Here is a 19,679-nt window from a genome sequence, read left to right as displayed (position 1 = left end):
ACCCAATGCCGCTTTGGTTTCCCTAGACCAGCTACAGCAACAGGTCAAGAAAACAACTTCATGTCTTCAGTTAGACATAGTGTTAAAGGTAAATCACCTAAGAACACATATTACATATAAAGATCAGAAGAAGCAAAATATATCAATGATTACAATGCAATCATTGCCCTCTAATGGAATGAAAACATAGATGTGCAGTACATTGCAGACAATTCCACTGCATTTGCACAATATGTTACAGCCTACTTAACAAAAGCTGAAAAAACAGAGCTTCAAGTAATCTGGGATGACCTATCATCGGACAAAACACTATCTCAAATTGTACAGCTTAGGCATAAAAATGCTCTCTCAGAGAATGTGGCGCCTCTGAAGCTGCAGATCGTTTAACCGGTACTGCTTTGTATGGAAAATCTGAAAATATAATATGGCTAAGTCTTGGTGCTGCTAAATCTAGAAAAAGAGTTCTCAAATCATACGACGACATAGAAACAATAGCCAAAAATGATCCCAACAGCCAAGACATTTTGAAAAACAATTTACTAGACACATACTACCCAAACAGGAGTACACCTTTGGAAACCACGTGTCTATACCACATAGCCCAAAACTTCACATACAAAAATAATATAAAACCAGATGAAAATAAAGGTAGATACAGAGTGACAAATTGTGAAGGCAGCTTAGTGAAACTTACCAAACGAAGCTTAATTAATCATATCAAATTTTCATTAAAAACTCCTTAACATAAAGTACTATATTACATGTCTCCGCTATGACTTTTTAAACCATGGAGAAAAGAAGAAGAGTTACTAGATATCTAAGACTCCTACGAAGACGCTTTCAAAGCAAATGAAAGCACTATAACCGATGTAAACTTTACACAGTACAAAACAATGTTGCACAATGAACAGCAACACGAAGAAGACAGTAGTCAACATTCTGTAACAGGAAGCCAAGAACCAGTGAGACAGCCACAAATAGCAAATGAGGCAGAATTAGCTATGACAGAAGTAGAAAACACCATGCATCACTGTGAAGAAGATACAGAAGACTACACTGTACTGCAATCAAAACTGAACAATGAGCAGCGTAGCATTTTTCAAGAAGTAACAAAAGAAATTGCACATGGTGTACAACATGAAAATAAAGAATGTACCTGCCAAAATTACAAACCTATACTACTATAAGTCAGTTGTCATGACCGCTGTCTCCAAGGAGTCAGACCCAGCCCAACATCCTTGGAAGCAGGGTCACAACTTCCATTCCAGGCACCAGCCGGTCCCCACAGGGGCCTTTTGGACCTTGTCCTGGCGCCAGTGGCGCCAGGCTCATAAGGGAACCCAGTCCCGGCACAGGAAGCGCCGGGCTCATATTGAGAGGAATGGTGCTTGGGTGGACCTACCTGCTGCAGACCATGCTGCTCACTTACCTGTAGGATGATATCCTCATCCATTCCTGGGTGGAACTACTTTACCTTCTGGGTGTGGCCAGCACCACTCCCTGGGACTGGATACTGGAACTGTTCTGGAAGCTGGAACTTCTTCCACAGCCTCGCCCAGACAAGAAAGGAGACACCTAAGCACTCCAGTGGCCTATTTAAACCACACCCGATCAGTGCAACGTGCTTGGCGTCATTCTGCACTAGCAGCAGGACGCTCACCGTGTCAGCTCCAGGGAATCTTCAGCTTCTGCATCTGTGAATAAGAAATCTTCAGTCTTACCTCCCGGAAGATCAGTCTTCAGTCTTCAGCAGCGTCTGAAAGAGAACAAGGACACCAGGTTAGGACAAGACAAAACCAGCGCAGCACTTACCTCGTCCATCGGAGCATCCTGAGGCCGCGTGCCGCACTCTTCATACTCCGGCAATCCTGCGGAAACAAAGGACATTGGTTAGTGAACCTCCGTGATTATTCTGCTTACCTGTGCCACGTACGCCTCGATCTTCGTCAGGCGCTGTTTGTTCGCACCTGCTAAAACAAGAAGGACATCATTAGGGGCACAGTACGCCATCACTACTCACGTGCCTTCTAGCTGTCATCGGCTTGCCCATTCTCCGGCACGTACCTCGGCGTCCATCTCCACGCCCACTGCTACGGCTACCTGAAAAAGGGAAAAGAGACATTAAGAAGTGCATTTAACTTCGAAAGGGAAAAGAGACATTAAGAAGTGCATTTAACTTCGAATAACATTCTTTTACTTACGTGCCTTCACGAGCTCCGGCATTCTTCTCGCTTACCTTATCTACATACCGGACCTGCAATGGCGAGAGACATTTAAGGGGTCATATAAATAAAACTCCATATTCAAGCAATCACCGTTCGTGCAGCTAACGACGGCCTTGCTCCCTGACTTCATCCTCTGCAATCAAGAGGCTGGGCAATTAACCAGTGAAGCAACTGGCATCAGCACCCCTGCACAGACGCAGGATGGAGAGCTCCGCTTTCACCTATATAAGGTGAGCATATTCAGCCTACGAGTAACGTGGGGAGTCCAGAAAAGGGGAAGGTCAGATTGGCCAACCAGACATACATTAACCCCTTGGTTCTCCTGCTTGCAGACACCTCACCCTCCAGGTCAAAATTACGGTGAGGAGAGGGTCTATCCAGGGTGTTACCAGAGGCCTGCGCGTGACCCTAGAAGACACTGAAATCTCCAAGCCCGGACCTGCGCCTCCGAGGGATTCAGGTGAGCGTTACATCAGTGGTCAAGCTGGTTCAGGCAAAATATTCTTAATCAAAATCATCAGCAAGTTCCTTCAACAACTGACAAACAAAAAACTGTCAGTTGTTGCAACTGCCCCCCACAGGTTTAGCTGCCTACAACACCGATTACTACTCCTTCCAGTAGAGCACCAAAACAAATTAGATTATAAACTTTCTACCGAAGCTGCAATGAAACTACGCAGAGTGTTAAAACAAATGAAAATGCTACGAATAGATGAAGTGAGCATGGTCTCCAACCTAATGTTGGCTTTGATTCACCTCAGATTACAAGAGGTACTCAAAACAGACTACGAAGAGCTCTTTGGAGGAAAACACATCATTGTTTTCGGAGATCTTCTTCAATTGACACCAGTGAAAGGTGAACCTATTTTTAAAACCTTGGGACACAATCTCTGCCGTAAAACTGTTGGCAGCATAGGAAATGTCAACCTTTGGCAACATTTCCAACACAGAGAACACAAAACATGCGCCAGTCTGCAGACCTCACATACCCCAACATTTTAAAAAGTATTAGAGTTGGTGTACTACCTCAAGAAGCACAATCAATATTAAAAACCTGGCACATCCATGCACTGTATGGCCATAACTCATGTGCTACTGATGTCATGGAAAAATTAGCACACAAAAATGTCAATTTTATGTCCTTGATGCCAACTCTTGCAAGCTGTTCAAAATTCAACTAAACAATGTTGAAAAAAGAAATGCAACCAATAATTGAAATTTGCTCCACAGACAAACTGGACGTACATGGTATGACACTACCCATGTGTCAACAAGCCACAACAAGACTAAATACCTTAGAAAACTATCTCCAACACAGCTGGTTTGGAGAAAATATTAAAATTATCTTTAAACTGTAGAGTAATGCTTAAACGTAACCTTGACATGGAGCAAGTACTAGTTAATGGAGCATTTGATACAGTTGTTGGCTTTCAAACATACCCACGTGACAATAACATTCAGTTTGTCAATATTCTCTTTGACAAACTTTCAGAAGTAAAAAGGATAGGACGCTCAACAGCTCGATTCCTTCTTTTCAAAGACATGTATGTACATAGAGAGCAATTTTCTCTAACTCTAGCATACGGAGTCACCATTCACAAATCACAAGGTCTTACCCTAGATAAAGCATTGATAGATATTGGGAACACAGTCTTTAAAGAAGGCATGAGCTACGTAGCACTATCACGCTTATGTACACGTGACGGTCTATTTCTAATCAACTTTGATGCAAGTAAAGTAAATGCTGATATTCCTTGCATTTTAGAATACAATAGACTACGTTCACTGTACACCCCCATCTAAAAACCTATCATGTTCCACAAAAAGCAAAACGTAAAAGAAAACTACTTCAAACAGAAATGCAACAGGATTTCACTGCAAATCCTCCAAAGAGAGTAAAAGAAGCTAATACTGCATCAGTTACTACAACCAAAGAAGAATCTACTACTCAAAGTAACTCAGGTACTTCTTCAAAGAAGCAACACACACTCTGAAGAAATAACCTGGACACAGAACTATCTGGTCCATTTAAAATTTCAAATATAACTGGTGTAAATTGCTACGCAAATGTAGCAATAAATATTCTATTCCAATTGCCACCAATTGTTGACAACATTTACCTACACAATACAGACCAATTGTGTTTGCAAATGTTAGTCCTTCATAGAAATGTAAGCAACAATCCTGACAACAAATACAGTGTTCATGGAATAAGACAAGAATTGGACTACTGTGCTGGCATGGTGAAATTCACTATAAACTCACAAGAAGATCCACAAGAATTTCTAATGTACTTACTACAAGTACTGGAAAACAAAAACATACCTATAAATGAAATCTTCCAGATTTCATACATGTGGAAACATACATGCACTCTCTGCAACAATGTGGTACAGGAACAAATCCCTAATGAACGCTTCTTGTATGTATCCATACCTAACTGTGAATCCGTTCCATTTCAACAACTTGTACAAAATGCAAACCATGGCAGATTATGTACTACCTGCAATTCAGATAATTGCTCCACCTTACAAATACAAACACACAGTACATATGTAATACTAATGCTTCTACGTTACAATGCAGATGGTACCAAAAACAACTGCAAGCTGACCGGATTCACACATGGTCAATTATCACTTACCTTCACAACAATAGGTATAATCTACCACACATGAGCCACAACCAATGCAGGTCACTACAATGCATATATAAAAAATAATTGTGGATGGTTTGAATGTAATGATAGTACCATTACTCTAAAGCAGAGATTACCAGCAAATCTTATAAACGCTTATTTAATATTCTTAAAACCAAAATTGAATAACTAATCTGTGCATAAACTGAATAAAACTTCAATTAGAAAACTATAAACAGTTAGAATACGCCAACAGGTATCTAACAATCTGCACCAAGCCAACAGATAGAACATTAGCCAGAAAAAACAAATAAACACCGAAAACAAAGAAAGAAATGTATTGTACCATAACAAAAAAAAGCTTTTCTTTTAATCCAGCATGGATTTTGTTTTCCCACAGACCCAATGATTTAAGAAACAAACACAGAAACTGAGCAAATTGAATAGTACACTGTTTTGTAAACTACTACATATGAGGGTTGAAATAATGCAGAAATGTCTATTTTGCAATGCAATAACTCATTATGAACTACCTACACTAATATGATTAATTCTTTTATCACATAAATTGAAAAAGAATATCTGTTCCAGTTACCCAAGTCACGAAGCAAATATATCCAATCACAAAAAAAAATCAAACAGTAAATATATAATAATTCAACTCACAAATAATGCTCCATAACACAACCATTGAAGCAAACATCTAACCATACACCACAATCCAAAATGTTTACTTCCATGGATATGTTATACTGCAGTGCTTGTTACCAAACTCTACTATCTTAATTGCATGACTTAGCCAAAACAACACATACACACTATACAAATCAAACAGTACACAAACTTGAGATTTGTGGATATTTGATGGATGTTTGATTCTATGGGTGTACTCTAGACTCTAGGCCCTGGCCACAACCACCGCAGCATAACACACCCATAGAATCAAACATTTTAACTGTGCTATATAGGCTACTTATACCGGACACGTTAACCCTCTCCATATGCGCTGAACCCTCCGACCCCTCCTTTAGGAAGAAGCTTAAAAACTCCTCTTTAACTGACTCGGAAATTACCCTACGTGATTCGACTGCTCCAATGTCTGTAACTAGCGCCCAGCTGCCTACGTGCTTTGTGCGCTGCTTTAAATCAAAGATAAATACAGCTGATGTCTTCAAAGTCTGCTTTGGAAGGCAGGAGAGATCCCCAGTGGTAGGGAAGGCTTGACTGAGGGCTGGTCTTGATTTGTGGTTCACGTTCACTGGTTTTCCCGATCAAGAAATCATGTAGGCTCATTGGTGGTCGAGTTACCAGCCGCACATACCCACTTAATACTCTCCAAATACATAAACGTGAATCTGCTTGCAGTATACCCTATGCATAACCTCTTGTTGGCTCTGTATCTGCCTGTGCCTCCTCGATCCTGCTGGTATTGTAAGGTTCTGGAGGCAAGTCAAAGGCCTGCAACCTATCACCCACCAGAGGTTTTGGACTAGTCCGGCTCCCATGACTCATCGCCATTGAATATGCTGGCTGCGGCGAATGGGAGTTCTAATCCCCAACACACGGAGGGCCAAATGTTGCAAGCACAGCCCCCTGTCGAGCACACCTGGCCCCCCGACTACCATTTTTTGCTGCGTCGTATCTCCAGTGTTTTTATTTCTTTTCATGCTCTCTGAGGTAAATTATCTCCGGGGCTTTGGTGATGTCTGTCCGTACACCCCTCGACAGGCCTGCACATTGTCTTGCGTGCTGTGTGAGAACGTTTTTCCAGGGTTCTGGCCTAATCTTGACACACCTCCAAACACCTGTGTCATCTGCTGGGCGTGAGATAGTGAGGCCCTTTAACATAACCGTCCGGAGCCAAGAGAGCTCCGGGTTGCTGGTGTGACGCCCCAATATCATACTAAAGTAAAAGAGCCAGTAGTGCATTTTTTATGTCCGTGGACAGCCGCAGTGACCGCAGACATGACTAACACATCAAGGGAACCTGCCACCTAAACAAATGCAGCATTTGACCCATCTCTTACTCCCCTACCCTCCCCAAGAACTCTTACACACCAACACACTCCCCAAAGTTGTATCCCCCCCCCCATTTGCCGCTGCGCTGTCCGCGGATCCAAAATGGCAGACGCATCAAAAAATACGACGCACCTCACGCTTCAACCCAGCCAATCAGCGAACACGCCTCATGTCCGCGGACATGACACAAGACGATTAGCCAATCTGTGTCCTGTCCGCGGAGCGAACGGGGAAATGTGTCCACAAATTTTTTTAGACCTATTTTTTGATAGTTTTTAAAAAAACTACTGGATGGATTTCCACCAAATTTACAAAAGCACGCTTTTGGGACCAAGCTGGTGCTCCTGCCGTAAATTTGGTGCAAATCCGTCCAGCGGTTTGAGCTGTAGGCGTGAGCAAAGTTTTTTCCCCTTTCACTCTATGGGAAAAAAATACATTTTGGTACCCCTCCCCTATAACTTTGCCCCCCCCCCCCCCCGGACCAAACCTCACCTAAACATTGAAAATAAATTCAGAGTGGGCCATATCATTTTGGTGAGGATTCGTCCAGGAGGAGCGAAGTTATAAGCCGCCCATAAAGTGCTCTTCCTATGGGATTAGCAACTTAACCATAACTACACGGCCGCTATCGCAGGCAGTGTAAATATATATATATATATATATGGGATACATTACTCACCGTAATCATATTTCTGATGCTTGTATCTGCTTAGATTCACATGCTGTGCATAGGCCGACATCTAGTGGAAGCTGCGGAGTATTACAGTTTGTTTTTCGAAACTCGAAAATTGGGCGTCAACACAGGGCGTGCCAGTAATACTATCCCTAGTGCGACGTCCTCTGGAACCATGATCCCTCACGCGTCTAGGACCCTCAGATTGTATTTTTTCTGACATGAGGTAGCATGAGGAGTAGCGTGAGTACATATGATCCAAGCAGATAGAAGATAGATAAGACTACAAGCATCCATGCGCCTTCTGTCAGAGGGGAGGAAGGGTGGGTCGCATGTGAATCTAAGCAGATACAAGCATCAGAAATACGATTACGGTGAGTAATGTATCCCTTCAGAGGCTTGTGGAATCTGCTTAGATCACATGCTGTGCATAGATTAGCGAGCAGTGTTAGAAGGAGGTGGGATTTGAGAAGGGTCATGAGCAAATAAATGTCTTGGAACCGTTTGTCCCACTTGAGTATCTGTCTTGGAATGGGTGTCAATGCAGTAGTGCTGAGTAAAAGTGTGGATAGAGCTCCAAGTAGCTGCTTTGCAAATGGTGTCAAGGGGAACATTTGCAATGAAAGCCAGAGTGGCCCCAATGCCTCTTGTCGAGTGGGCTCTGGGCGTAAAAGGCAAAGTTTTGTCAGAAAGAGAGTAACACAACTGGATACAGTTGACAATCCACTTGGAGATGGCACCCTTAGAGACGCGATCTCCCTCTTTGCCTGTGGCTACAGAGACAAACAGTTGATCATTTTTCCTTAGCGGTCTGGTCTTGTTTACATAGTAAAGGACCGCCCTACGCACATCTAGGGTGTGTAGTTTAACCTCAGCCGAGTTTTGTGGGTTTTGGAAGAAAGCCGGAAGCTCGATGGACTGGTTTACATGGAATTTGGAAATAAACTTAGGTGAGAACCTAGGGTGTGTCCGTAAAACCAGTTTATCCTTATGAATAGTAAAGAAAGGATCCTGCACTGACAGAGCCTGAATTTCACTGACCCTTCTTATGGATGTAATGGCTACTAAGAAGGCAGTCTTATAGGTCAGGTGTTTGAGACTTGTCTCATGCATGGGCTCGAATGGGGGACCAATGAGTTTAGATAGCACCACGTTCAGGTCCCATCCTGGTGGTGGGTTAGATATAGGAGGATGAAGTCTCTTTACTCGCTCCATGAAGACTTTAACCACGGGTACCTTCCACCACAACACCCTGCTATGTGAGGTGGTGTACGCTGACAGTGCTGCCAGGTGTACCTTTAGTGAGTTGAAAACCAACCCTGCGTCCAGTAGGTGGAGCATGTATGTCACGATTGTGGAAGGAGTGCAATCAACTGGGTTGATTTGTTTATACTGGCACCAGATAACAAATCTCTTCCATTTGTCGAAGTAGCAATGCCTCGTGTTCGGTTTTCTAGACTCTTTTAGTATGTCCATACACCTCTGTGGTAAATTGAGATGTCCAAACTCTATGACCTCAGGAGCCATGCTGCTAGGTTCATGGAGTTGGGTTGAGGATGTCACTTCTGACCTTGGTGCTAAGACAAAAGGTTTACCAGCCCGGGAGTTTGATGGGATTGCACACCGAGAGTCTGCGTAGGTGTGGAAACCACGGTTGTCTCGCCCACATGGGAGCAACTAGGACGAGCGTCATCGACTCTCTGTTCATCTTGTTCACCACCTTCCTGATGAGAGGAGTTGGTGGAAAAGCGTACGCAAACATCCCTGACCAGTTCATCCAACAGGGCGTTCCCCAGGGAGTCTGGTTGGGGAAACCTGGATGCAAATCCTGGGCACTGTCTGTTTTCGCTTGTGGCGAATAGGTCTATAGTGGGGAAACCCCACTGAGAGAAGAGATCCTCTACGATATCTCTGTGTAGACACCATTCGTGTTCCTCCAGAAGGAGATCTCTGCTCAAAGCGTCCGCTAGAGAATTGAGATCCCCTGGAACATGTTGAGATGACAGAAAGATGTTCTGTCCGAGTGCCCATATCCAAATTTTCTGGGCAAGTCTGGACAGATTTGGCGAACGAGTCCCTCCTTGCTTGTTCAGGTAGAAGATGGCTGTCGTGCTGTCCGTCCGGATCTGCACCGACAGGTTCAATAGGTGGGGCTCAAACGCTTGAAGTGCTCTGAAAACTGCCAGAAGCTCTAGCAGGTTGATGTGATTCTTGGCCACTGTGTGAGACCAGAGACCCTGAGCTGTGTGGTGGAGATGGTGAGCTCCCCATCCTGTCAGGCATGTGTCCGTCGTGACTACCGCCTGTATCACGGGATCGTAAAAGGGTTTCCCCCCCTTGGATAGATTGTCTCTTGTCCACCAGTGGAGGCTTTGTACAAGTGTTGGCGAAACGACCACTAGATCGTCCCACTGACCACTTGCCTGAGACCACAGTTTCGCCAACCATTCTTGCTTGGGACGCATGCGCAGGCGCACATGGGGGATGAGGTAAATACATGACGCCATCATGCCCAGCAAACGCATTGCTTTGCGTACTGTTATCTGGCGACCGGTTTGATATTGTGGAATTTGCAGTAGTATATTCCGAATTCTTTCCTCTGAAGGAAAAGCCAACCCTTCTTGAGTATTTAGAACAGCTCCTAGGAACTGCTTGGAGGTGCTGGACACCAGACTTGATTTTTCTGGTTTATGGAGAGGCCCAATTCGAAGAGGAGGTCGATAGTTCTTTGAACGTTTGTCCTGCAAATTACTGGGGTCTCCCCGTGATGAGCCAGTCGTCCAGATAAGGGTACACTGGGATTGCCTCCCTGCATAGGTGTGCCGCCGCCACCAGTACCTTGGTGAATACCCTTGGAGCCGAGGCTATACCGAAGGGCAGCACAGGAGGGGGATTACCTCTTGGAGAGTAGTCATGCAAAATTTTTGGGGCTTGACATACTTGTTTGCAGGGCATAAGTCTAAGACGGGGCGCATTGTTAGATCTTTTTTTGGCACAAGGAAGTAAGTTGAATAAATACCCTTGTTTACCTGTTTCCCCGGGACGAGTTCGATCGCGTCCTTTTCTAGAAGATTGAAGATCTCCTCGAGGAGGATCTTCTGGTGGTCTAAGGAGTGTATTTTTTTGTCGCGGAGGGTGGTTTCGGGGACGCTCGAGCAGTTGTATGCAGTATCCTGCGGACACTGTGGACAGCACCCATCTGTCTGATGTGATCCCTTCCCAAGCTTGGGTGAAGTTGGTAATACGTCCCCCTACTGGAGATGCGTGGGAAGGGACCCTGATCTCGGCGTCACTGCTTTGCGGGAGGCGTGCTGTTTCTGCTGGGGCTGCCTCTACCCTTACCACAACCCCTTTTGTTACCCCTGTTGTAACTCTGGGTAGACTGCTGGTTGTTACCACATGGTGTGCCCTGCCACTGAGAATAGTTGGAGCCTCTCTGAGAATTTTGGCCGCGTGGGCAATGAAAATTGCCATTCCCTCTTTGATTAGGGGGTTTGTTGGTGAGCTCTCCCAGGGATTTTAGAGTCTCATACTCATCCTTGGCATTTTTTAATGTGTCCTCTACCGCCTTGCCAAACAGTAGATCAGGCTCCACCGGCTTGTCTATTAGGGATGCTTGTGTCTCGAGTTTAAACCTGGACTGCCTTAGCAAAGATCACTGTTATTAAGAGGCATGCTTGGCTATTAGTCTGTCGGCGTTATCCGTGGCATCAAAGGTTGCCTTAAGGATGCAACCGGACACAGCCCTCCCCTCCATCGCAACCTGTGCCAACTGGCTCTTTAAAGGTTCTGGTGCGGAGTCGATGAGTGCAGCCACTTGTTACCACTGGTGGCAGTTTTAACTAGCCAGCAGAGTGGTGGAGTTGGCAACCCTTGCCTGGTAGGCTGAAGTGGAGGCTACCTTCCTTCCCAACCCATAGATCTTTTTGCTCTCCTTGTCGGTGGGAGCCTCAGACGATGATAGGGGCGTTCCCGCCCTCTTCTGGGTATTAGTGACTACCAGGGAGTCCGGTTTCAGTTGTCCCCTTATATACAGCAGGTCTGAATGGGCTGCCCTGAACCACTTCTCGATCCTGGGGTTTATACTGCCCTGGTGAGGTTGGGATTGAGAAGGGAAGGATCAATCCTCCTTTGTATAGATTTGAGAATAGAGATGGCCTGGGCAATGGGTCTCTTTTCTCCCACTAGTTCCTCGGCAAAGTCCCTTTCCCCCTTAGCTCCCTGAGTATCAATGCAGAAGTGTTCTGCCGCTCTGGATAAAACCTCATTTAGGAGAGGTTGGTTGTCGACTGGAGAGTCGGTAACCAGAGGTTCCTTGTCTACTGGGGAGTCTACTCTGTAGACTTCTGGGTTATCTTGGTCCTCCTCTTGGTCCTCGTCATCCCCTTAGTAGTCCACCCCAGTTTGGTCATGCCAATTCTGGATCCTCATCCTGTAGTGGATCCTCATTATACTGAGTGTATGGCTGTACGTAGAAAGTGTACGTAGAAAGGGTCAGAAGACCGGCTTTGCGTTGGTGCCTCAACTCGAGGTTTCTTACCAGGGGTTTGCGGGTCCCTAGACCCTGAGCGAGTAGCCCCGTCCGGGGTATAAGAGAAGAAGTTCTCTGGATTCTTGGCATAGAAGTCTGCTAGGGATGACATTCTAGACATAACTCTGTATATGTCCTCACTGGACCATTGTTTTGAGCTGGGAATTACCCTCCCTTGGGGGAGTTTCCCTGCAATATCCAGACTGGACCTATGGGCTTGTGCAGGGGTCTTAGTATGTTTAACAGAGGACTTGGAACTGTGTTCAGGTATCTGTGGTGTAGAAGAAGGCTGAGAAGGCTTCTTCTGCTGTTTTCCCCCCTCACCGTGAGTGGAAGAGTGCTTCCCTGGGGTTTTCACCTTTCCTGAGATTTTCGACATCTGGTGTCGAGATTCGGGGGTAGTGTCCCTTTCCGTAGATTGAGTACGTCGGGGCACGGACGCAGGCATTGAGCGGTCTGCTGACACCGACTCCTGGAGTGCGGCCTGGGGATGGAGATCGGCTTCATCTTCGGACGATCGAACCTCCCTTACTTTAGTAAGTGAGGCACTCTTGGCAACAGTGGATGGTTGCCTGGTGTCATGCGGCGATCTTGATCGAGAACGCCCAGAGGACACCGATTCGGTGGACCGTTCTCTGTGTGCCTCTTTCCGAGAACTCGACATGCGTGTCGTGTCTCGGTTGGACTTCGAGTGTTTACTAGAAGTGGTGTCTATAGCGCTCGTGTCGCCGGGTGTTTTCCCCATAGCTGCCCTGCCGGATAACCTTCCGAGGTCGGGGTCTTGCGCTTGGCTGTCTTTCGACGCCACGTTGCCCTCGCCGTCCGATAGTACGGCATTGCTGCCATCACTGAAGGCGCCCTCCGCTTCCATGGCCTCTCGTTGCCTGGCGTGGTGGGCCCAACGTTTGATCAAACGGTCCTTTAGAGTCTTAGCCCCAAACCGGCTACACGCTCTGCAATTCGCCTCGGGGTGGTCCTTCGGTAAGCAGAGGTTACAGGTGACGTGTCTGTCAACCCAAGGGTGCTTGCGGTTGCACTTGGGGCAAAAATGGAAAGGGGTAACCTCCATACGCACCCTGTGGCAGCGGGCTAGTGTGTAGGAATATATATATAAGAATATATGTGAGTGAAGAGTATGTCCCACCCCCCACTCTCCCTACTTGTACAGGGCCGAGGCCAGAGGCCTTCCGAGGCCCAAAGTCCGTTGTGTAGCTCGACGGTAGTTTTCTTCTCTGGTCCGGCATCGAGCTACGGATTCAGATGACTCGAGGTGGGGGAACGAAGAAAACGGGGAAATATATATTATTTAGCAAAATTCTGGCTAAAGCCAGGGAACTCCGCGGGATGCTTCCGACAAGTATGGCAAAAAAAACAATCTGAGGGTCCTACACGCGTGAGGGATCATGGGTACAGTGGACGTCACAATAGGGATAGTATTACTGGCACGCCCTGTGTCGACGCCCCTTTTCGAGTTTCGAAAAACAAACTGTAATACTCCGCAGCTTCCAGTAGATGTCGGCCTATGCACAGCATGTGATCTAAGCAGATTCCACAAGCCTCAGAAATATATATATATTACACAGCCACAGTAGTGGCTGTGTAGTTATGGTTAAGTTGCTGTTTCCATAGGAAGTGCATTTTTTGGGCGGCCTATAACTCTGCTCCCCCCTGGACGAATCCTCATCAAACTTTGCAAAAAAAAGTATATGGGGCACTTTGAATTTTTTGGCAAAGTTTGGTGATGTTTGGTGCAGGGGGGCAAAAGTTAGGGGGGTGGGGGTTGGGGGGGGGCAGTCCCAAAATGTATTTTTTTCCCATAGACTGAATGGGGGAAAACTTTGCGCACGCCTACAGGTCAAACTGTTGGACGGATTTCCAACAAATTTGCGGGAGGGGCTTGGTCCCGAAAGCATTCTTTTATACATTTGGTGACAATCCGTCCAGTAGTTTCCTTTAAAACGACCAAAAAATAGGTCTAAAAAAAATTAGTGATATCTATGTTCGCTCCGCGGACAAGATACCGATTGGCCAGGGGATGGCGTCATGACCGCTGACACGCAACGTCTTCGCCGATTGGCTCCAGCGAGCCGTGATGTGCTGTTTCGGAAACTGTTTTGCTCTCCTACAGTGCGTGTGGAGGTTCACAGAGTAAGAGATGGGTTAAATACTGTACTTGTTTGGGCGGTAGTGTTAATGATGTATTCGCCATGCGAAATGCTGTTTCGGAACCTATTTTGATCCCCTACAGTGCGTGTGGAGGTTCACAGAGTAAGAGATGGGTTAAATACTGTACTTGTTTGGGCGGCAGGTGTTAAAAATGTATTCTCTATGCACGACTTGTTCGGGATGTTTGTATGTTCAGAAAATGAGGAGTCTAATAAGCGTAGTATTTCAGTCCGTGCTGTGTACAGGCACCGTGAAACTGTTCTAAGGACACGCGTGGTGTTAGCGAACATTGAAAATGAGTACATGTCATTATTACATTAATTTTTTCTATGGGTGTCCTATTGATTAGTAAGCCGCCATGGGTGTGACATGTTGCGGTGGTTGTTGCCAGGGACTAGAGTCTTGGATGCATGGCGTAGGCCGAAGGCCATACTTCCAAGACTGTAGGCCCTGGCCACAACCACCGCAACATGTCACAGCAATGGATACACCTGTATTATTGATTATCAATTAGATGGTTGTGTGGAGTGTGTACAGTCTTGGGTGCATGGCCATAGGCCATGCACCCAAGAACAAATTTATAAGCACTGGAGGCATTAGCCACTGTACACGCACAAATTGTAATATCTATGGACATACAGCTAGGAGTCTAGCCTCTGGCCATAACAAGTGAAGCACCTATCGATACGACCATACTACCACACATCACTCAGGTGGTTGTGGGCAGGATGTAGAGTTTTGGGTGCATGGCTGCAGGCCATAGGCCGTACGCCATACTCCTAAAACTTTAGGCCCTGGCTAGAACCACCACATCATATTACAGCAATGCATACACCCGTACTATTGCTTAGCAGTCAGATGGTTCTGGGGAGGGTGTACAGTCTTGGCTGCATGGCCGAAGACCATGCACCCAAGAACGATCTTATAAGCAGTGGAGTTGTAACCCAATGTACACCCATACATTCAAATATCTATAGACGTACATCCAAATCTCTAGGTCCTGCCCACAACCACTGCAGCATATTAGACAGGCACGTTAGTGGTTGTTTACTTATGGAGAAGTTGCTGTTTACATAGCAAGAGCACTTTTTGAGTGCCTTATAACTGTGCTCCCCTTGGACGAATCCTCACCAAAGTTTGCAAAAAAAGTATATCGGACACGCTGAATTTGGTTGGAAAGTTTGGTGATGTTTGGTCCGGGGGGATGGGGGAGGTTCTCAAAAGGTCTCTTTTCCCCTTAGACTGAATGGGTGAAAAAGTTTGTGCCCGCAAACATGTGGCGCTTTCCCTGATTGGTTGTGGAACAGCGTGAAGTAAACCAGCTTCTTTCGATGTCCCCGCTATCTTTTATTCATGTTTTGGTGCACGCAGACATCGCCAGAAACACATACAGACCAAGACAGCATTGCACTTGTCACACCTATGTAATACTATTTCAGAAGGTAACCTTTGAAGGGTGGTGGGATGGGATGTGGGAGCCCAAACTGAAAAAGTGGAGTTTTCTTGACACCAAAGTCATCCATTAAATGGAAGTACGTGCTCACTGTACCAGTACCTATTAGTGCGTGTGGGTTAAAATGTTTTTGGAATAATATTGCCGTCAGACTGGCGTCCTAAGTTTTGAAAACTAAGGCCACCATCTGCACTGCTTGCTGATAACAGCGATTCTGGAGGTGTATGGGAGTAGCGGTTTTCATAATTGGATTTCAATATGTTGTTGAAAAGTAAGAATGTATTTGTTATCTGAGTGAAGGTCACATGAGTTGCTTTTTTGGTTGGACGCTCAATATGCCCACGCATCCGACTGAATGTAAAAGGGGCAATTGTTTTTTGACCTTGAGCGAAAAGGAAACCTTAGAAGAAATTCAAGGAATGAAAGGGCCGGAAAAAATAGTAAGTGATAAGGTTATGTTTTAAAAAGTTTGTAAGGGACATGCAATATCAGTCCACGAAGATTCTTCCATGCAAATACATCGGTGTCTGACTCCATTCTTTTTGTGCAAGTTTACTTTTGCCCACTCTACAGTGACCCGCGCTTTATTTTTACATTACTGACAATTGTGCCAATATAACTGACGTATTATCTATCTGCGCGGTTACATTTTTCCTGTAATATTGCAGAGTGCAAAGGTTCCCCATTTGTAGGGTATGACTACACTCATCCTTTTTTATCATGAATATTTCTTGTTTGAAACGCCATGTTTGGCCACATAGCTTTGTGCATCACTTTGCACGTTCTTTTGGTCTTGCTTGAAATCACGAAACGTCATTTTTTAAAATGTGTCCATTCATTTTCCTTTCATAACTGAATTATCTTCCTGTGTAGTTGCCTTTTTTTTTTTATCTTACGGCGCATGCAGAATCTCGGCGTATTCATTTTCCTTTCATAACTGAATTATCGTCTTCCTGTGTAGTTGCCATTTTTTTTTATCTTACCGCACATGCAGAATCTCGGCGTTTGTAGCCTGTTACTATAGTTACACATGGTCAACAGTAACATTTCACTAAAATGTCTTGTTTCACCACTTATATTTGTGTATTACTTTGCAAATTTTCTGTGTCTTTTTTGAATTTTTTTGGTAGAGGTTGGTTATTGACACGTATTTTCTGTTAGGTTTCCCGCCCTTGTACATCTTGCCGTACTGTCTGTGCCATGGTTTCCAGATGCCGAGTGAGGGCTTTTTCCGACGGCAAATGCAACTGCTCGTGAACGGTTGCTTGTCCATAACAATTATGTGTGATGACACCCTAAACCCGCTTTGCCCGTACGCTGAACTCGCTATTCGGAGCAACATCACATCATTTATGGTGCTGTAGGGTCAAGGTCGTGGCGCCTTCTTGGAAATCACTGTGGAAACAAAGCGGCTGCTTCAACCAAGAATCCATGATTTTTGTATGGGAAAAAACCAACGTGTTCCTCATGTTTAACATTTGCAATGCCGCCCTTAGAACCACTGTTATCATTGCATTGAAAATGGGATTACTCCGATGGTCTCTGACAGTTTGTTGTTAAATAAGCCTACTTTACAAACTCTAAAATGTTCAGGTTTTCTTTTACAATCCAGTTTATTATTTCAAAATGTAAGCTATTAGGTTGTACGTCACTGTATGTTTATTTACAGGTTCTGCGTCACGTAATTGTGCTTTTTGCAGCCTACCATGGAATGGGAAGAGGGGCTATGTATGAAACAACCGCCTTCCCTTTCTATGGTGGCCATCTTGAAAAAGGATTTTGTTTTGTAATCCGACCTGCCAAAACCGCCCCAGATTATAACAAGTACTCCTTTTTTTTTAGTAGCACACGTTACTGCTTTGCTAATTTAGACGATTACTGGCAAAGATTATTGGTCTAAGTATTTTACTGAGAAATATGCAGTACTTGGAGTTATGCAATTTTTTAAAAAAAATTATTTACACTGAAACGTCGATATTAACACATATTTACTTTGTTTACGGGTGGCTTTATTTTTTGGTACGGCAGGTAATAAGGCAATTTGCGAACGGCAATGAGCAAAGAGGCAACACACGGTAATATGCGTAGGTACATGTACAGCGACACATTTTGTGCGTTTGTTATTTGCAAGGTAGCGGCACTGTTTCTCATGCTTCTTCATTACAGCAGTGCTGCTGTTTCTTGGGGAGGAGGGATGGCTTTAGCTGATGTCATTTTCAGATAAGTACAACTTTTGCTAAAGATATATAATGTGTAGTGCATTGGTAATTGCTGCATACCAATATATGTTGGCGTTGTGTAAGGGAAATGTTGAAGGTGGACGTTTCTACAACAATATAAAATCTATTTCCACACTGTCCACAAGGGATAGATCTTACTGTCAAGTGTGTACTGATTCTGGGACATGTCACCGTGCTGTACGCCAGCATATTGTCATGTGGCATTCTTCGCAAGGTGTATGCTCTTTAGCAAAAGACCCTTGCTAAAGGGACGTTATGGTTACGTTGCCCTACTGAAAATCTGTGACATTCAGTACAACTTTTTTTTATTAACAAGCCGTTACACTTAAATTGACCTACTAAAAACCTGTAAAATTAATTTTAAAAAAACTTTAAGGGGACGTTATGGTTAAGTTGCACTACTAAAAACCTGTGCAATTCACTAAAAACACTTTACAAACGTGCCATTATGGTTCAAAGTAAAACCGAAAACCCCCTGAAATTCGCCAGTTATGGTAGGCTAAGCACCCATACCTTCCCGCACCACTGTGCACTGTCATCAATGACATTTGTCATGTCATCTTTGATGTCCTGGGTGTTAGTCTTAGCAATGCACGTAGGTGGCGCGAGTTATGGTTGCTTAGCTTACCATAACTAGCGGATGTGAAGGGTTTTTAGGTTTTACTCTGAACCATAACGTCCCTTTAACAACGTTTTTTTTACTGAATATTCGTATATATATCATATCTATATGGCAGTGAACAAAAACAAAGGGGCTACACATGTGATATTGTCAGTGATATCATCAATGACATTTGTGATGCCATCTTTCATGTCCTAGGTGTTAGTGCTAGCAGTGCACAGTGGTGCGGGCAGGTATGGGTGCTTAGCCTACCATAACTGGTGAATTTCAGGGGTTTTCCAGTTTTACTTTGAACTATAATGGCATGTTTGTACAGTATTTTTAGTGAATTGCACAGGTTTTTAGTAGTGCAACTTAACCATAACGTCCCCTTAATGTTTTTTTATTAAGGGGACGTTATGATGTCATGTCTGCGTGGGGTGCATAGTGGCATTGGGCACGGGCGACTTGTGGCTGCTGCGCCCTCTGGTGGTGGAAAATGTTTCCGAAGAACACCCAGCAGTGGGAGATAGCTATCATAGATGATGAATCCATGGGAGGAAGGAGCCCATTAGAAATAAACAAATAGTTTTTTAAACAATTGACAGAATAACAGGATGCTTAAAAGAAATTGGAAAGAGACAAGAATAAAGAGAAGATAGTGAAAGAGGTCAAGTAAGTAAGGGAAGAAGCTATTATGCCATCTTTGAATAAAACATATGATACATTTCTGATTACCTGCTGTGGAGAATTGATTAATTAGAAGCCCATTACAATAATATTAGTGTTTTGCTGATTTTACATTTGTAACATAGTATGAAACAGTTATTGGCTGTAAGACTTACCGTCTGACCACTGTGGCAGGCAGGCTGAAAGGGAGTGCTGTTGAGTAGTCCATTGAAACACAGTCAGACCTGTTTTGAAAAAGGAGCACATTTAGTAACACAGCACAGATGGGGATTGTCTGATGGAATTTCTTTTTACAGTTTGAGATTGATTGTGCAGTTCTTTAGTCTCCTATATGCAGGCCACATGCACTCCAACTGTAAACATTTAGCCAGACAATCTAGCTACATGTTGCAGTAGGAAAGTCAGTCATGTTTTTCGACAAACATTTTTTTTCATGGTTATTC

At 44.5% G+C, this 19,679-nt stretch overlaps 1 protein-coding gene across 1 annotated transcript in view; it reads right to left on the bottom strand.

The window, feature by feature from the left end:
* Positions 1–19,679, bottom strand: part of RTTN (rotatin) — a 2,784,523-nt gene that overhangs the window by 1,499,393 nt on the left and 1,265,451 nt on the right. Inside the window, exon 24 of the mRNA XM_069620779.1 lies at positions 19,392–19,460. Within this exon, the coding sequence (XP_069476880.1) occupies positions 19,392–19,460 (69 nt within the window). The remainder of the gene's footprint in view (positions 1–19,391; positions 19,461–19,679) is intronic.

This window comes from Ambystoma mexicanum, chromosome 5q (assembly GCF_040938575.1).
Source record: "Ambystoma mexicanum isolate Mex_15411 chromosome 5q, UKY_AmexF1_1, whole genome shotgun sequence".
Lineage (NCBI taxonomy): Eukaryota > Metazoa > Chordata > Amphibia > Caudata > Ambystomatidae > Ambystoma > Ambystoma mexicanum.
The sequence above is the reverse complement of the archived record's forward strand: the minus strand, read 5'-3'. Positions and strand labels throughout refer to the sequence as shown.